Source organism: Rhamphochromis longiceps, linkage group LG22 (assembly GCF_057381845.1).
Source record: "Rhamphochromis longiceps isolate RC_006_pf linkage group LG22, R_longiceps_female_GT1.1, whole genome shotgun sequence".
Classification (NCBI taxonomy): Eukaryota; Metazoa; Chordata; class Actinopteri; order Cichliformes; family Cichlidae; genus Rhamphochromis; species Rhamphochromis longiceps.
The window spans coordinates 13715763-13735645 of NC_140577.1; the positions used below are offsets into that span (position 1 = coordinate 13715763).

The following is a 19883-nucleotide window of genomic DNA, read 5'->3' on the forward strand; positions in this document are numbered from 1 at the left end:
AGGAGAGCTAGTGAATAAGGAAGTGCAGCGGATTACTATGGAGAAGGAGAGGGCAGCTATGAAGAGGAAGGAGAGTGGAACAGCGCTCGGTTGAGATGACATACCTGTAGAGATGTCTAGGAGAGAGGGCAGTGGAATTTTTAACTAGTCTGTTTAATAGTCTTGGAGAGTGAGAGGATGCATGAAAACCCATGCCATGAAGAGATGAGAAAGAGTTAAGAAAAGTGGTGATGATCAATGAGGAGCACTATGACTTAATGCTGAGAAAGAGCGTTGAGTGTGTTGGTATTTGAGGACTGTGGAGAAAGCTTATATTAGGATGCCAAGACAGGAACTGTGGTACTGCATGAGGAAGGTGGGAGAGGTGGAGGTATGAAGTTAGTAGAAGCAAGATAGAATATGTGTGTGTGCATGAAAAAGCGACAGATGGAAAGCTGAAGCTGCGAGGAGCAGAAGTAGTGAAGGTGGATCAGTTTAAATATCTGGGTTTAATGCAATGCAATGGACAGCTTGCAAGAGAGGTGAAGGGCCGAGTGCTAGGGTGGAGTGCGTGGAGACGAGTGTCAGTGGTGATTTGTGACAGAAGAATAGTTACAACAATGAAGGTGAAAGTTTCTAGGATGGTAGCGAGACCTGCTATGATGTATGGCACGGAGAGGCCTGGCCTTCTGTTTCTGTACAGGCCACGCCTCTGTATTCAGGTGAATAAATTAGCCTGTGAAGGGAAATGCGTTTGTTATGAAAAAGGAAATTTTTTGTTGTAAATTTGAGGCTGTAAACATGCTTTTTATGCTGTAAAATTGGGCATGTTAACATTTAGAGATCGAACTATTCTGAAGACAGCTCCTCAAGTGTTCACTAGAGGAACTGCAGCTTTTCAGCTCTGGAATAAAGGTTGATTAGCTGAACACGTGACTTTTTAGTAGAGACCGTAAAGATTAATAATAAAGATAAATACTCTAACTTTGATCAGAACCCCGATACAATAACGCTTTGAGAGAGGGCGGGGATGTTGACGTTTCTCGGGCGGAGTGATACTTCTGCACTGTTTAAACAGTGGAATAGCACCTGGCCTCACCTGTCTGGAACTTTGTTTCCGCTTGCGGGAAACGGCAAAACTGGCGACTTTTAAACGAAGTTACGGATTGTCTCAGTGATGTGACCGGATTTAAAAACAGGTAAATCAACCGTTAACTTTTTTAAAAGATATATTTTAAAACCCGGTGCGGCGAAGAATCAACGGGCTGAGTCGTACTAAATATAGAGTTGCTAAACAAGTTCTGGCTGAAGCTACTTTTTCTTTCACGGGCTTCTAAAGTTACTCTACAGTGCATTTAAAGGCCCAGAAACGTCTCTGTGACACCTTAAGCCTTCACAGCAAACTCTAGACAATAAACTTGATCAACAGTGACCTGTTTTTTTTTTTTTTTGTTGTTGTTTTTTTAAGTGAAATACCGATAATGTGGACCGGTCGTCCAGAAGCAGAAGTATTTCCTGAGAAATCGCAGCGGCTGCCTCACATATTTTAATGCGTGTACAGCTTTGAGCACTCCTATCTCATTTTCTTAAATGTTTAAGAAAACAAAACATTTGATAACACATTAGATCTTTTTTTCTAACGACTTTGCACGATATTTTCAATCCTGAACAGCTCAAATCAGATTAATGGACGATGCAGCTGATTCTTGGTTGAGGCCTCAAAGTGGTGAAATGCCATCAGAACTGCTTTAGTTCTCAATGTCATAGATTCAAAGAGGTGCTGGAAACGTTCTTCAGAGATGTTGCTTCATGTTGATATGATTGCATCACACAGTTGCTGCAGATTTGTGAGCTGCGCATCCATTATGGGTCTGCTGTTCCACCACATGTCAGAGGTGCTCTGTTAGGTTGAGATCTAGTAACTGTCAGTGCAGTGAATTCATTATCATGTTCAAGAAACCAGTTTGAGATGATTTCAGCTTTGTGACGTGGCACGTTATCCTACTAGAACCAACTATCAGCAGATGGGTACATTGGTCTCAAAGAGAGATGGTTAGCAACAGTACTCAGGTTGGTACTAAGGGGTCCAAAATATACCACAAGAATGTCCCCTAAATTGTTACATCACAAGCAGCCTGAAATGCTGATACAAGGCAGGATGGAGCCATGCTTTCACATTTCTGCCAAATTCTGATCGTACAATCAGAATGTTGCAGTAGAAATTGAGACTCAAAATAAAATGTTATTTGTATAGGACATTTTCAGAAGAATCTCAAGCAACAATAAAATGAATCAAATACAAGTTTAAAAAGAAGCATTTTTAGCTGCTTGTTAAAAGGGATCAAATCCATTGATCAGAGGCTCAGAAGGATGTAATTGCAGATCTGGGGGCCACTGTTAAAAAAGCTCTCAGCCTTGTGTGATGCGGGCCCTGATCACTTGACCTCCAGGACCTTGCTGGGAATGCAAGGATGTAAAAGTTCACTGATGTAACCTGAAGTTTGTCTGTGCAGAGCTCTAAAAGTCAAAGCCAGATCCTTAAAGTAGACTCTAAAGATAATGGGGAGTCAAGGCGATTGAATTAACAATGTTGTGAAGTGGGAGCACTCAGGAGATTTAGAAGATAACCTATAGAAGTTTCAAGGAAGCTTTCTTAAGACAAGTGAACAATGAATTGCAGTAATCCAAATGTGATGAAATAAAGGTGTGAATAACGATTTTCCCTTCAGAGTGTGACCCAATGAAACTGAACTTGGTAATATTTCTCAAGTAGAATCCAAGAGTGAACCAGAGATTTAACGTAAGCATTCAAAGTAAAGGCCGAGTCAGAAGTTACACCTGAGAGAAGATTTAGCTAACGTGGCAGAGGATCAAAAATGTCCATAACCTTAGACACAAATCTTTTCAAAGCACAAAAAAAGGCTTCTGTTTTTGCTTCATTAAGTAGAAGAAAATTGCCAAACATCAAACTTTTAATATTTTCTAAATCCAAGAGTAACTATACAACTTAGAAAAATCTTGGGGCTTAAAGGAGGCATACAAATGAACGTCATCTGCATAGAATGATCCAAAAAAGTACTTAATAGTGCTCAAACTGTGCTGAAGAGGGACGGAAACAGCCTTCTGGTACACCGTAGGCAGGAGAATAGGACCTAGACTTGGAAGAAGTCATGGGAAAGGACCATTCAGGCAGAAGTGATCAGAGTCATTTCAAACCAGGCCACGATACGCCCACCCAGTATCTCAGTTAATTGAGCAAAAAGTGATCGTCAACATTTCTGAAGGTAGACATCAGCAGAACAGATCAATCTCCTGCATGATTGATCCGGGGCTGGGTGGCGGGGGCAGCACCTCCCTCTACCCTGCCACCTCCTGCTTGTCCTTGGGAACACCAAGACATTCCCAGCAGTGGAACCTGGTGTGGCCTTCTGCTGCTGTAGCCAATCTGCTTCAAGTGTTGTGCTGTGTATTCAAAGATCCTCTTCTGCATGTCTTGGTTGTAACAAGTGGTTGTTTGAGTTACTGTTACCTTCCTATCAGCTCAAAGCAGTGCGGTAGTTGCTGGTGAAGTTGCTGCCATGTGATTAGCTGATTAAATATTTGCATTAAAGATAAATTCAACAAGCGTACCTAACAAAGTGGCCTTTGAGTGTACATCGTGATCTCCTAATAATTTTCCCGTTCACCCTCTGGATTAGTCGTTTATTGCATTTGCGACTCAGACACGTAGTGATTCATGTATTAATCCTGTCACATAAATCAGAGCTGCAGTAACATGTTGTATGCACAGTGCTGGTATGTGTGACGACAGAGTGAGCCATATCTGGTAACACGCCCATGATAAACGGTGAACTTTGATGTTTTTATGAAGCTCAAGTTGAAGCAGGCTGCTGCTTCAAGCATCGTTATAATGTTTTGTTCCCTCTCTCACAGAGAAATGCGAACAAAGAGGACTTTTAGGAGCTGGTAACAACAGATTCTCAGCAGTGCAGCTGGTATTGACTGGAAGTAAAGAAACACCAAGAATGGCTGACCTAATCAACAACACAAGTGAGGAGCTGGCATTTTCACCTGCTGCTTCAACTGCAGAGCCACAAACGCCAGTAAGTAAAAAGCCACAAGAACACAACGGCTTGGAGGACAAAAGAAAGCTTACAGATGATGAGGAGGAGGAGGAAGAAGAAGAAGATGATGATGCGACCAGCTCTGCTTTTCTGGAGCCAAGCACTTTACCGTGGTCGGCAGGCAGAAACAGCAGAGCCCTTACAGAGCAGGATGAGGGAATCTCGTCAGAAAAAGGAGGATCAGAGCTTGACGAGAGGGACACGGGAATCAGCAGAGGGAGCCAGGACCTGTCAGAGGAGCAGAGCCAGGAAGAGAGCGATGTGAAGAGCAAGACCAAATGGAGGGAGAGCATGCCCGAGGGGGAGAGGTGGAGGGACGATGAGATTAAGGTGAAGCAGGGTGATAAAGAGGACGGCTCCCTCGCAGATGATGAGGATGAGGAAGAGGAAGACGAAGGGGGATTAACATGGGTCTCGGAAAAATCATCTCCAGGTTTCACGCCACAAGTCACGATTTTGAATCACTCCACGAAAGAGGTTCCCGAGGTGAGCAGGCCACTCGGAGAGAAGGAGGTGGAGCCGGAGATAGAGCACGACTCCGTTGTAGAGTTTTACCCGGAGTGGACAACCAATGACGACAAGTACTGTGAGTATCCCGACCAACCCAGACTCTGCTACACCCAGCCCACTTTTTTTATTAGCATTAATAAGGACCTACTCCTTGCACCGCTGAAATCTTAGTGCTTAGTGCTCTTATTCTGAAAAGTTGTTTCATTTTTGTTTTCAAAGTATTTAAAACTCCATCACAGTCATGAGGTGAGCAGGCAAAGTTGGCACACAGGCACATATCATTGATATCAGGTATTACGATGTCATCGCATTCCTTAACAACCTACTAACTGGCTGAAACAGCCTATTTGTGGCTTTTACGCACCTAGCACACCTTACAAAAAGAACAGTATTTTAATTTCACACCAATAAAATCTTGAATTGTGCTATATAGTACTCTTTTTAGTACTCTTGGATCTGTCTTTATATGGTTACCTGAGACTCGAGGCTCTACTTGATAGCACAGAAGCTCCACCTTCATGAGGGGCTGCCAATCAGAAGAGGAGCTTGTTTCACACAGTGGGTGAACTGAGGAGCTGCATCAAGACTAAGTATGAGAGAAATCAGGAAGTGTGACTCATGCAAAGTTACTCTATTAAAGTCAAAGAATAAAAATATGGAGTAGTAATTGAGGATAATAGGTCCGCTTTAATTTGATGATCTAATCACATGTTGGTTCTGTTCCAAGTAGGTTAGCGTGTTTTCTGGAGCGCATTTTCCCCCAGTGAGAAAGTCATTGGTGACCCGGCCTAGATCTCCCTTTTTTTTTTTGGTGCTTAACTGGAATTAATGACACGTAATTATGTCTTTAGGTGAATCATGCTGTGGCTTCAGGATATGTTGTGTCATCTTTTTTGGCACAGTCTCCTTCCTGCAGAGTTACTTTGGCTAATCATAAACCGTAACTGTGTTCTTCCTCCTCAGACCTGTGTGAGCATATCTGCAAGGAGAAACTGAGGGTGGTTTTGGCGATGGTAGCTGCAGCAATACTTTTCCCTTTCCTGGTGTGGGGTGGTTACGCCCTAATACCTTTTGATTCGCCAAAGCTTGAAAGCGCCCCCCTCAGGGTGGTGTACACACTGCGCTGCGCCTTTTTTGCCAGCGTGCCCATCCTGCTCGGTGAGACTTTAGTGTTTTCCTGTGTTTAAAATTGTAATGCACCAAAGCAAATCTGTCATGCAAATAAGAAAATAAGGTGACTATGATCTTTCTCTGCAGGCGTGGTGGTGCAGGGCCTCGCCCGGCTGCGTTACAGCGCGGTCAAGCCCCTCGTTCAGAGTAACCTGTTGAACATACAAGTGGCCGTGCACTGGCACTACGTCAATGAATCGCTCGGCCTCTTCCTCTTCTACTTCCTGCAGCTTGCTGTCATGGCAACCTACATCAGCCAGGACCTCATCAAACTGGTGCCGCTGCTTACCATCGTATTTGTTTTTGGCAGGTACGTGTTTGTGTGCGTGTTGTCAGCAACTGGTAGTTCAGTGATGAAAATATTATTAGTTTATACCTACTGAATGACACTCTCATAAGACTCATCTCTCATAAGACTTTTCAGACTATCTAAACATGGAGCACAGCAATGATTAAGTAAAGGAGGGTTCTGTGTCAAGCCTGCATTGGTGCTCTCTGGGTACTCAAGCGCCAGAGATATTAATTTTGTGTTAAAGTGTGATTGTGATGCTGGCCAGCGGTGTGAATGTGAGAGTTTTTACTTGCATCTGTCTAGGATGTACCCTGCTTCTTGCTCACTGTCAGCTGGTATAGGGTCATCTTCCCTTAGCCCGAATTAGATAAATGGTAAAGAAAATGCTGATATAGATGGAATTTTATGGATGGAATGATTTTCCAACTTCCTAACAGACCGTGCAAAAGCTCAAAGAATCCCAAACAAATACAGAGGGAGATGTTTTAAGAGCTTGAAAAGATTAGACTTTCCAAAGAAAATGTCATGTATTTCTGTTTCTGGTCTATACTTGCATCGCTGTACCAGTGCTGCTGCAGAGGTACAGTGGAGATAAATTATACGTTTGTGGTGATGTCACTGTTTGCGTGCAACATGGTCACTCTTGTGTGACCTCATCAGAAGCTCGAATGTCCTCAGCAACACTAATATCAGGAGGGACTAGGACCTCTGGTATAATAAGCTGACATGGTGTCACACCTCTTCTCTGCTTCTATAGCAAGGAGGCTGTCTGGTGAAAGGCTCACTCATGGTACTCAGAGAACCGGGGTTATATACATAACCTTAAAGTTCTGGTCTTTTACATGTGTTGATGGGCAGGTTTTGTCTGAGTCACAAAAGTAAATTAAGGAAATTGTTGCAAGTTTTGCATGTCCTCAGTACCAGTATAGGTGGTCACATCATTGTGCTTGACAAAACCAGTGTGTCGATCATAATAGGCTTGTATGATTGGAGTTTAACCATGCATTGCATTAACTTTTGATAATTTGTGCCAAGTAAGGGAATCATCAGCAGTTTTTGAAGGATTGTTTAAAAAAAAAAAAAAAAAACTCAACTAAAAGTTTGTCCAGATGTCCGCACGTCATAATGACCAAACCTATTACAGTTCATGCTAAGGGGGAGGGTTGATGACAACACTGTTGCAGTTACTTTACTAAAATCCAGGAGCTGTTGTACGTCAGTACGATTTATCCCCCATTAGCTATGATTGTCCCTATACAATGATCTGAATCCATGAAAGTTTTGTCTGTGATAAAGTTTTAAACCTGTTCGACTGTCACAGTCGTCTCTGTGAAACCTGGGAAAGGTGCTGAGCAGACAAAAGTCCAACTAAAGCTGCAAAGTCGGCGTGCTCAGACTCCGTCATTACTACGACTTCACTAGACTGACTAGGTCAAATTTCTGTGAGACAGAAAGTGCGGCTGTAGTGAGTGTTTTTTAAAAAGCTTTTAATGTGATTACTCCTCTGATCTTTAGGTCTACAACAGTGAACTCTAATCCCTTTAAAATGCTGCTTGATGCTTTAATTGGTTTTTATTTGGTTGCACATTAGCTCCACAAGTATGAGGTAAAGACTGTGAAACATTACTTTCAAATTGTACTGTGCAAGAACAGATAATCATCTTCACTTGTAAAAAAACAAACTGTTTTTGTGCCCCAGTTAAATGAATAAATGAGGAGAAGCTGAAGAACAAAGTTTCTTTTCAAACTTTAAAGAATCATCAGACCAAAAAGCCTTTTTAACAGCCTTTTAAATAAAGTTTCACTCTTTGTTCAGTCAGTGGCTGAACAAACAAACATGACCCCTCGATCAGTTTTACTAAATTGAATACAGTGAAACTATTTGCATGCTCGAGCACGATTAAAACAAGATATATTATCTAAACCACAGAGAGGGTGAATAACTTGTTATATAACCTGTTACTTCCTGCTGTTTCTCTGTTGGACTCGTCATGCCTCTAACTGCTTTCCTGCCTTTCATCATCTGGTTCAACTGGGGATTTGCCCTAAACCTGTCTGATCACCCGTACTGCTGCAGTTACTTTATCCACAGTTTAAAGCTTGCATTCAAAAGAAAAACATCTGCAGTGGGGACATCACAGTGCCGCCTGCTTACAAAAAACAGTGAGCCAGTCGTATCGATCCCTGGTTCAAAGAGTGTGCTGTGGGACTCTGAAAACTAGTGATAAGTCAAGGGTAGCTCATGGTTTATTTCTCAAAAATTGCAGTCTGAAATTGCACTCAAAGATTATTTTTTTTTAGTTTTTTTTACCTTTGTGCACGTCATTATATTTTGGGTAATCTGCATAAACCAGGGGTGGGCAACTCCTGGCCTCAAGGACCGGTGACCTGTAGGTTTTAGATGTGTCCTTGAGCCAACACAGTTCCAACTGTGATTTAAATGGCTAAATTACTTCCTCAACATGTCTTGAAGTTCTCCAGAGGCCTGGTAATGAACTTATCATTCGATTCAGTTGTATTGACCCAGGGTGATAACTAAAACCTGTATGACCACCGGCCCTTGAGGCCTGGAGTTCCCCACCCCTGGTATAACCAATTAGGAGCAACATACAGTGGCTTGCAAAAGTATTCGGCTCCCTTGAACTTTTCCACATTTTCTCACATTACAGCAACAAACATGAATCAATTTTATTTGAATTCCACTTTAAAGACCGATACAAAGTGGTGTACATGTAAGAAGTGGAACGAAAATCACACATGATTCCAAACATCTTTTACAAATAACTGAAAAGTGGCGAGTGCGTAATTATTCAGCTCCCTGAGTCAATACTTTGTAGAACCACCTTTTGCTGCAATTACAGCTGCCAGTCTTTTAGGGTCTGTCTCTACCAGCTCTGCACATCTAGAGACTGAAATCCTTGCCCATTCTTCTTTGCAAAACAGCTCCAGCTCAGTCAGATTAGATGGACAGCGTTTGTGAACAGCAGTTTTCAGATCTTGCCACAGATTCTTGGTTGGATTTAGATCTGGACTTTGACTGGGCCATTCTAACACATGGATATGTTTTGTGTTAAACCATTCCATTGTTGCCCTGGCTTTATGTTTAGGGTCGTTGTCCTGCTGGAAGGTGAACCTCCGCCCCAGTCTCAAGTCTTTTGCAGACTCCAAGAGGTTTTCTTCCAGGATTGCCCTGTATTTGGCTCCATCCATCTTCCCATCAACTCTGACCAGCTTCACTGTCCCTGCTGAAGAGAAGCACCCCCAGAGCATGATGCTGCCACCACCATATTTGACAGTGGGGATGGTGTGTTCAGAGTGATGTGCAGTGATAGTTTTCCGCCACACGTAGGGTTTTGCATTTTGGCCTAAAAGTTCCATTTTGGTCTCATCTGACCAGAGCACCTTCTTCCACATGTTTGCTGTGTCCCCCACATGGCTTGTGGCAAACTGCAAACGGGACTTCTTATGGTTTTCTTTTAACAATGGCTTTCTTCTTGCCACTCTTCCATAAAGGCCAACTTTGTGCAATGCACAACTAATAGTTGTCCTATGGACAGATTCCCCCACCTGAGCTGTAGATCTCTGCAGCTCGTCCAGAGTCACCATGGGCCTCTTGGCTACATTTCTGATCAGTGCTCTCCTTGTTCGGCCTGTGAGTTTAGGTGGACGGCCTTGTCTTGGTAAGTTATACTTTTGCAAGCCACTGCATTTGGCATCAGAAGCTCTCTGGTTCCCATTTGTAGCCAATGTTCTGTTAACCTGTTACATCTGAGCATTCATAAATGGACGGTGTGGAATAGATTTTAGCATTTTATAAACCAGATTTAATAGGTAACAGCTGATTTAGACTTCTGCAGCGAGTCTTCGTTGAGCTGATGATGTCACCTACACACGTGGACAAGCTTCGAGGCTACGTTCTGCTTTTCATAAGCAGTCTGCTGCCAGCCGATTTTAAAAACTGCTGTAATAATGAATACATTTAATTTCCAACTCGGGCTGAGAGCTCTGAGACGATAATTAATTCTTCCTATACCACAGCACTTTGAGCTACATACTGAAAAATAAGGCCTCAAATCTCCAGTACTCCATCACATTGTGCCCTGAAAAAGATCTGACAGTCTCGAAAACACGATGACAGAAAATTAGGACACTTTAAAAAAAAAAAAAAAAAAGAAGCCTCTATTGGGCCATTAGTGCAGCTTTGAGTCATCAAGCACTCGATACAAAAACAGATGAAAAGGATAAAGGAGCTGCGCTGTCTAATGTTCCTGCTGAAAGGAGAGAGTGGGTGTGTGGGCTGATGCGGGCAGTGATCAGATCTTCTCTCAGTATTGTGTCCAGCTGCTGGTGACTGTGCTTCAAACAGAAATGAGTCTCATCCCCCTCTCGTTGCAGGCTGATCTACTGGCTCTGCCTCTCCCTGGGCAGCAGCGCCAGAGGCTTCGGCTTCGGCTTCTCCTTCTTCCCCATACTAGTCATGCTGGGCACCAACCTCTACTTCGTGTGCTCGTCGATGGGACAAGACGGCGTCTTTGACGTGGCGCTGCCCACCTCTGCTCCTCCACCCAGGCAGCGCTGGTGGGGTTAAAAGGGCGTGGAGCAGAAAGAGACAATGAAACCTGTAATATAATACTTGGAGTATAACGATACAGTTTTTGCTCACAGACAGCTCGTTCTGTCCTGGTGGGTCCAAGTTTTAATAAAGAAGTCATCTGCTGATGAATTAAATATGCTTTATGATCATTGATCAGCAGTGTTGTGTAAAAATATATATATTTTTGTATAATTTAGCCCTGATGCAGTTCATCATACGGGGCTGTTAATCAGTGACTTCATGAAAAGCTAAAGGATCACGACTTAGTGCGAAATGTTTCCTCGGACCTTTTTCTGTTTACAAAGAATTCAAACGTACGAGCTCGTTATGTTGTGGGTGAAGAAAGTGACTTTAAAAACCGGAGCGTCAAAATCAGAAACATTTAATCAACCGTCCAATCATAAAACATATGACTCTGTACAGTTGTCTTTTTTTTCTTGTTTTTAAACTTCGCTTTGAGCAGACTGACGTAGACGATCCGGTTTATATAGATTTAACATTTTGGACGCCCTCATGAGACGATCCGTTCTTAGTGAGCTACAACTCTGTGGTCTCATGTTTTGTGCTGATGTAGTACTTTTTTGTATGTTTGTATATCTACTTGTTATTTTTTCACTTTAGGTCATATTTAGTGATTTAAACTTTAAAATACACAAACTAAAACAAAATATCTGAACTCTCGACATAAGAGAATTAAAAGATTTTCAAATCATTGTCTTTCACTTGTTTATTTTCACACTGCTGCTGCCAGCTGTGTGGCTTCTTAAACTTAATATTTATAACTGTGCCTGTTAAATGCACCTTTGTTGTTTTGATCAAAGGCTTTTCTTTGTTGATAGCAGCACAAAGTGAAATGCTATTTTTGGATTGTCCTTTTTTTTTTTTTTTTTTTTTTTTGTGTCCAAAGGATGTTTTGTGTTTACCCCCCCTCCTGCTGTGAGTGGTAAATATGTAAAGAAAATGTCAATATTTGGGCCCCTGAATGAGTTCAATAAATCTTCATTATGAAACATGATAACAGTGCAGCTGATGATTCAGATTAAAATGCCTCATTTCATCAATTCTCTCCGGGAAAGGGTGAGTCAATGTTCTGAGTTTTGGCAACATCAGAATGTAAAGCTGAAAAATGCCCCCAGTCCTGAAAAGCAGACTGCAGAGCCACGATCGCGGTGACCCGACGAAGCTCGAGGAGCGCCGTGAGTAACGCCGTGAGTAACGCCGTATCAAAACCAGCAAACGGCGGACGTGAATGAACTCTGAGTCAGTGCCACAGGGTTGAAGTCCATTACTGCGTCTGCTATCAGAGGGATCGTGAACCCTCCACTTGCCCATCCAATATCAATCATTAACATTATCAGTGTAACGATGTGTTCAAATCAATAGATTCAGTCCTTGTCTAACAGAGTCCCTCAAACATCCCAGAACTGTGGTGCCAACACAAAGCTGCTTTACATCTGTGTAACTTTATTTAAGCAGTCATTTATTGATTCATTTTCGAGCTAAAATTTGTGAGTTGCAATAAAATTGCACAATGTACTTTTCCTTAATCACAATACAAGGCTTGTCAGCATTGAAGGGTGGACATGAGCTGCTTGAATGTTCTCCCACACACACACACACACACCTTTGCCTCTTTAGACATGTGTCTTGGTTGGTATGTTTGCTTTAGTTTCCCCAGCCTTTGTCATGTCATGCGTGTGCGTGTACACACCCATTATTCCATATCAAACTTTTCTATGTTGGGCTTGTTGTGATCTGTCCAGGAATCCCAGTAAACTCACAATCCGATCGGGAACTACCCTTGAAGGGAGTTTAGAGCCACCTTCATTTGCCGACTTGTTTTCTCTCTCTGCATTTTATTTATTTTCTTTTGTAAATTATTAGAACCGACAAATGTTACTAAGGCTGTAGTCTGGTCAGGCGGTTACTTTGAGGCTTGATCCAGCAGCAACAGCCTGCAGTGAAAAACATGTTTGTTTGTTTGTTTGTTCGCAGGTGTGGCTACGTTTTGTTTAAACTGATGACCAAGAAGTCGAGTGTAAATTATAGTCTGGATCTAAAGTCCTGCAACAGTAATTCAATTTTTATCTAATGCCACACTTGTTTGCATTAAAAACAGCTTTTATTTCTCTGCTTTTACCAGTTTCCCCCCTGTGAAACATCAATGCAAACCCTTTAAATCACAATGAGTGAAGTCCATATACAATAACAGCGCCTTAAAAGATAATATTGGCTTTTTAGAAAAACTACAATTATTCATTCTTAAATCTCAGATGTTGTTGATGCACAGCTGCTGCTCACCTCCTCAGAGGTTGTGAGAGATGAGCTAAATTTGGCCGTCTGGTTATTGTCGAATGTGCGAATCGAACCTCCGTCTCACGTGTTTGTAACTGTGACAATAAGCAGAGGATGAAGAGGTGAAGGAAAAAAGGAAAGAGAGACACGTGAATGCACTAATGGACTGAATTCAAAAAGATTTCTGGGTATTTCGCACCTCTTGCTGTGCCGCCACATGTTCCGGATGAGTCATTATAAAAGCACTTTTGCCCCCACCTCGACGCAGGAACAACAAAAAAAATGAATCACAGATCCAAATTCATTTCACTCAGTTTGTCTATTTAATATATAAAATACGGTAAAACATACGCAAAAAGGATAAGGTTTCAAGGGACTTGGATACTTTGGTACAACAAACACTTTTTTGTAAAAGCGGTATAGAATTTCAATAACATATCAGTGCATACTTTGTATATGAAAATATACACAAACTGTATATCATTCTCAAAAAAAACAACAAAAAAAGAAATATTTTCTTTACAACAAAACCCAAAGCAGACCAGCTCAACACAATATATTAGCTATAAATTTCATCTTTAGTATTTCATATGCTACATTATTCTGAGTTGTTTTAAAACTCATCTCTGATGCATGTCCTTATCATTACTGTACGTAACATATGTCATTGTTACCTGTATCCCATGCATTTACATGTTTCAAATTTCAGGATTTTACTAATTTCAGTTGTTTCCCGTTTTTATAAATATATTCTGTATCTTAATTAAAACTGCAGCATTTAACTGGTATTTCCTTCATTGCATTTGCTAATACCACAATAACTGATCGTGCAATTGTCAGCAAAGTTGCCTCAAAAAAGGAAACCAGTACTATATGTTTATGATACGGAAGAGAAAAATAAGAAAGAGGAAATTAAAAACAGTTGGCTATCCTACACAAAAAATAGCAATAAAATAAAAGCTCCATAATAATATCATTATAATAATAATAATAATAATAGACAATGGAACTGTCACCAGCACAAATTAATCCAAAAATAGTGAGATTCTAAAAAACATTGTACACAACAAGTAACAGGGGTGCAGGTGTTCATTTCTCATATAGATTGTCTTGTGACTACACTGCTAGATTGGACAGAGAACCTTTTTTTTTCCTTTTGTACATGAACAAAGCCAATCGGTGTGGTGTCACATTTCAGTCAAACATCAGCGCCCACAGAAACGAAGAGATGCCACTGAAGGTGAGTTTTTCTAAAAGTGGAAATGAGCGGGTGGTACGAGAGGAGATCGTTAGCTCTGTCTGCAGGAAGGCGGACACGCATCCCGAGTGTTCAAAAGGAATAGTTTGACATCTTGAAATTTCTTGATGGGATGTAGGCCGGAGAAGAGGCTCGATGCGACGGTCCAGCGGTCACACTCTGCCTGCCAGCACCTCTAAAGCTCACTCTGTCATTTTAACTTAAAAAAAAAAAAGTGCTGCATTAATTTTGAGATCTTGCATCTCAACTCTGAGATGTGCCGCGGCTTGTAGTTGTGTAATGTAAATGCCTGAGCTCGATACTTTTATAGTATTGTGAAAATGGATGCAGACGACGCATAACTGAGCTCGAGCTGACTTTATGGTCGTTAACACCAAGACATGTCAGGTGGAGACATCCAAATTTATTTATGTACATTTTATACAAGCGGGGGATAAAAACAACAAATTTAATTGAATTGATTTTAAGTGTAAAAATTATCCAAATGGTGACACAGGCCTGCAAACGGTTCAAGATTCTCACTTGGATTTACTGCACTTTAGGCCGATGCTTAAATAATACACGTAAAATGCTTTGATTGGTGACATATCTAATTTGCACACAGGTCCTCAAACAATCGAATCTAGACTCATATTGTGTATAAGGAGAAAAATGGGCACCCTTTTTTAATCCTGTAAGACCCAACCCATCAAAAAACAGCCAGAAAATTCTGATTTTTTTCAAACTGAGATGTTCATTAACCCTTAAAGCAAAATCAACAAAAAATGTTTTTGCTATATCATGTTGTGTATGATATATTTTGATTATATACTTGCTATATATTTCTTTGTATCGCGTTTGATACACTGGGTGTTTTTGGCAATTTTTTGTTAACAACAATGTCAATTTTAGACCAAAAAAAAAAAGAGTTTTATCCATAAGTTTTTAAAATTATGGCAAGTATTGATCATGTTAATGAGATAGAGGTCTCAGAAACTCCTGTATTAAGGGCATTATAAGGTTAAGAGACACTAAAGATTACTGACAGCTTTCATGCTTGCATCACTTCCCGACTCTGACAAACTCTGGAGGGAATCACACATTATTCACTTTCTTTAGTGATTTTTGGGAAATTTGTATTTTAACGTTTGAATCTGAAGCTGTAAATAATGTAAATAATTCGCTTTCATAAATGCAGCATTAGAGGTAAGCATCAGGCGTGTTGGCTGGTGTTTTGTGTACATACTGACCACATAAGTAAAAGCACAGATCTCCTCGTTCTCACTCACTGTATAAGTATTCCTTTAAAAAAAACTTCTCCAATAAGCGCTCTTTGAAAGTGTTGGCTGTTAAATTGCTAACCGTGGCTGACTGAGAGGGGAAAGCAGCGCTAACCTGAAATCAGTGGAGTGAAAAACTACCCTCCACACATACTAGGAAAGATGATGATGATGATGACGATGAAATACCTCAGCAACGCCACCGCTAGATGCGTCAGTCTTTTGGAGAAAATCCCACGCGGCCCCAATGTCTTTTTCCGACTCGCAGCATGAACCCAGAGTCGGCGTCAAACGCTGCTCACCTACACTGACGGAAAGGTGTAGGATTGTTTAAATAACAGCCGGTCTGCACTTTGAGCATCGTCTCCAGGGGGAAAAAAAAGGTAAAGTAATCGAGAGCAATAAACAGCCTGGGTTCACACACCAATACACACACTTGAAATGGTTCAACGAAAAACAGATTTGTTCAAGAAAAGCTACACTTAAACGTCAAACTTGGTTTTCCCGATGGGAAAAAAAAGAAATTGTCAGCTTACCGTGACGTGGAAAAGATTTTACACGAGTCCGTCAAAGTGTATTTTACCTCTCTATGCTAGAAGTGAATGGCAGTGTCCTGATAATAAGTTTATGTCACGGTGTAGGATTCTTTCTTTGATCGTGGGTTCTTTTCTTCAAAAGAAAGAAAGAAGAAGAACTGTGGCAAGCGAATATGATGACACCACAACCAAGCAGGCCTCTGTGAGTGAGAGACGGAAAGTGCACACACCATCGACACTAGAATAAAATAGGTTTAGTTGAAACACGTCCGATCCGCCGGCACCACCCAGCGCGGCGTAACCCCTGCACCTGTATCTCAAAACATATCAAATGCACACTCATATATGCAAACAGATCCACTGAGAATCAACACATTGCTTGTTTTTAGGGATACCTAGCAAAGTCTATGCAAATATATTCATATGTACATACACGTCGTTGAAGCCGAAAAGCTACTTTTACTTTGTCGCCAACTGAAGCGGTAGAAATATAGAAAAATGTCTTTTTCCTTTCACTTTTTCGAAACACGGCAAAGAGCTAAGGAGAGCTATAGAGAGCTAAAGAGGACATCAAAGCTTTTTTTGTATAAGGAGTGATTTTTATACAAAGTCGGAATTCCTACTTCTGGACGACTAACAGAGTTTTAAAATACCAACAGATAGAGAACACTTGGACTTAGAGAACCAAATACTTCCCTACTCCAAAAAATCAAATCAAATAAAAAAAAAAAAAGAGCCAACAGAGGCTCAAAAAACTCTTACTATTGAATTTCACTTGGATGGCATCTACTCCTGCTAATAAGCTGAGTAACCGGCTGGATTTCCATCCGAGTTCCAGAGGAGATGAGGTGAGAGGACGGGAGGAGCACCCCAGTCTGTGAACAAAGTGACCGCCAATACAATTCAATGTTTCACGACAGTGCGAGCGATAGCATGTCCCTATAGAGAACAGGGGCATTTGGCATTTTGTTTGTTTCTCTTCTTTTATTTAAATCTCAAAGAGAAGTTGATATTGGCACTCTGGCGAGGTGCTCGACTCACACAGCTGCAGAGTGCCACCTGAGGGGCTCGGGGCCTGCCTGGTTGCATGAGGTCGTGGCAGCAGAGGCAAAAAAAAATAAAAATAAATAAAAAATCCTTTGACACAGAAATATTGTTACCTAGAAAGACCTTTGCTTGAGTCTGTTTTGGTCAGTGCCAAAAATTGCTCAGTCTTTGTCCAGATAAAGTTATTTCCTTTAGTGCAGTTTGGAAGTGCCTTACAGGAGAATCGACAGCACGCAGCCTAAATAAACGCTGGATTCTGGAGAGCAGGAAGTGGCGAGTCGTGCGGCATTAGTCCCGTAATGTCGACAGGCCACGAGTCACATTGTATTAAAATGAAAGGAGGTCGATGTAAATACATGGAGGCGATACGGAAACCGTGTGAAAGAGAAATGTTTGTTTCGTGGTTTCACTTTAAACAACGTATTTCTACCAAAGAAGAAAAAGAAAAATATCAATATGTGGGAGTCCATTCAAGCAAGAAGGCTTTAAAAATCTACTGTCCCTCCATCCGAGGGGCTAAAATATCCAGCTGAGCTCGGAGCCGTCCATCAGGATTTTTATGCTTGTTTTTAATGGGGTTTTTGGCAAAGCCTCTGAAGTCTGAGTGACGCAGCTGAGTAATATAACTGTGTGTGATGATAGTGTCACATGACAGTGGGGTCGGGGCAGTGGTGGTGGGACTAAGAATGAGTGTGGGTGCGTGTTGTGGGAGTCACCAAAACTTCACTGTGGGTGCAGAGAGAAGGTGTTGGTGCCTTTATGTGACCCAGGCATCCAATCTCATGCGCTTGATGTTTCCTCCCTCCTGGTCTTGTTCGTTCGACGCCCTGAGGAGCTCGGCCGACGGGCTGAACTCGGGCGGCACGGACCGGCTGGTGGGACCTGCCGAGCTGCCACCTCCACCTCCGGTCCCACCGCCTCCTCCTCCCGCACCTGCAGTGCCACCTCCGGCTGCTCCAGCGTCGTCGCGGTCGCTGCCTTCGAAGGAGCTGGCGTTGCTGCTTACGCTGTCTGCGGGCGAGCGGCCGGTCGGGGGCTCCAGGCATAGCAGGGAGCCGGGGTATTGAGGCGGAGCAGTCAGGATGGTACCTCCCGAGGTCGAGGATGGCGTGGTAGACGGAGGAGGGCAAGGGGTGCTGCGATCCCGGCCGGGCGAGATGGGCTCCGATTTGATGCTCACGCCGGAGCTTGTGTTGACGGTCAGCATGGCGCCTTGAGGGATGTTGGTCACCGGCCTGAGAATGGGGTCACAGAGGCAGAGGAAGAAAAATGGAAGGAAGACAAAGGGCAGAACAAAGAGGAAAAGCAAGAGACAATTTACAAATAATTAGCCACTTGACAAAAGGGAATATGGAAAAATTGGAAGACCACTCATGTGAAGACATAACCCACATTACGAAGCACAGCACCAACAGGGAAAAGCAACACTCCATTATTCCATAAAAACAATCAAATCTGAGCCTTTTAAAAGCAGGAGTTAAGATCCCAACTGCTCCCAAAAGATCAACAGAACAGCCGAAGAAGCGTGAAATGATTCGAGTGACAGGGTGGTTTGCAATGAGTCAGCTGTGACGGTGTAGAAACTCCAGAATGAGAAAACACAAAGTAATCTCGGGTTAGAGAACATGGCGGAAGCCGGAACTAAGTCTCTTTTCCTGTTTGACTGCAGACGGCACCAGACATGCTAAGAGAGCGAGGCAGCCAAAAGCGCACAGACACACAGGAAAAAGGAAGTGTGATACAGTACCGGCCCAACCACTCATCTCTACCCAAGAGCAGGTTGGACGGAGAGCCAACACTGTGGGAAGAAAACAAAATGTTGGAGCCCAAACCAAAGGGAACAGGTGGACGAGAAGGCATGTGTGGAGAGAGGTGTGAAACATTATTGCGGGCAACGTTTTCTTTTCAACAACAGCAATAATGTTCATAATGTTTTGGAAGCAAGAGCACAACAAAACCCATAAGAAAATCTTGTTTTCTGATCTACAAATACACAATACACAACGTGTGGAGCGTTTATGCAGGAATTCACGTGTTAATCGGAAAACCTGAGTGTGGACGGTGGCCCTAAAGAAGTAACAGAGTACAAGATCGAATGCAAAAACATGGACAAAGTTCTTTTCTTCAAAGCTTGAGAGTGGCGAACATGATGGCATGTAAATCACATGGTACAAATTATTACTTTTAATGTTTGTGCCTTTTGTCCAATTGCTGGTTCAGTTTTTGCAGCTTTTTGTTTGATCCTTAAGGGCCACCGTATCCATGTATGTTTAAATTTTAAAAAAAAGATATATAAATGATCAATTTAAGTAAATATCTATTGGCCTAATTTGGAAATACACTGTGAAAACAATTAGGTAAAATACCTATGTCACCCCTCATTTCTTTATATTTTGCTTCCAAGTAGAAAGACATTAATGTATTTTGATCTTGAACAGTAGTTTTCCAGGATTTCTGAAGTTCCTTCCAAGTGTTTCTTTGGAAATTGGTTGTTTTTTCACTCATTACCGGTCCAATCCTTGTACCTGAGCATTTTTTGTTTTGTTTTGTTTGTTAAACCACTTAACACTGACCTGTGAATCATTCAAGCATAAGAAAGCCCCTAAATGTTTTCTATGCATAACAGACAACTAAGCAAAGAACCAATTAGAAGTGTATTTTTTAGAGACGTCGTTACCAGCTGCCTGTCACAAAAACAGAGTTTGTTCCGATTTCTTAAGTGAAACACAGAGGATGCTCTGTCATGGTTTGGGCCTTCTTTGATGTTGAGGATCATGTCAAAATTGATGATGAACACACAAAACATGCAGTTTTTTGCC

General features: G+C 41.9%; 2 protein-coding genes across 6 annotated transcripts in view; one reads left to right on the forward strand and one right to left on the reverse strand.

Annotated features, from left to right (window-relative positions):
* Positions 1-882: 882 nt before the first annotated feature.
* On the forward strand, positions 883-11675 carry tmem79a (transmembrane protein 79a). The gene is made up of 5 exons (XM_085396453.1): positions 883-1178; positions 3913-4689; positions 5577-5771; positions 5871-6093; positions 10471-11675. Exons 2-5 carry the CDS (start codon positions 4005-4007, stop codon positions 10661-10663), a joined length of 1296 nt encoding a protein of 431 aa, XP_085252579.1. The 5' UTR covers positions 883-1178; positions 3913-4004; the 3' UTR covers positions 10664-11675.
* A 2946-nt stretch (positions 11676-14621) lies between these two features.
* LOC146643687 (myocyte-specific enhancer factor 2D homolog) overlaps positions 14622-19883 on the reverse strand; it is a 35804-nt gene continuing 30542 nt past the window's right edge. For 4 of the 5 annotated variants that reach the window (XM_085395238.1, XM_085395236.1, XM_085395237.1 and 1 more), the window contains one exon: positions 14622-18299. In XM_085395238.1, the coding sequence (XP_085251364.1) occupies positions 17822-18299 (478 nt within the window). In that variant the 3' untranslated portion in view covers positions 14622-17821. Of the gene's footprint in view, positions 18300-18811; positions 18863-19883 lie in introns of all 5 variants that reach the window. The other variant, XM_085395239.1, reaches the window with a different exon arrangement.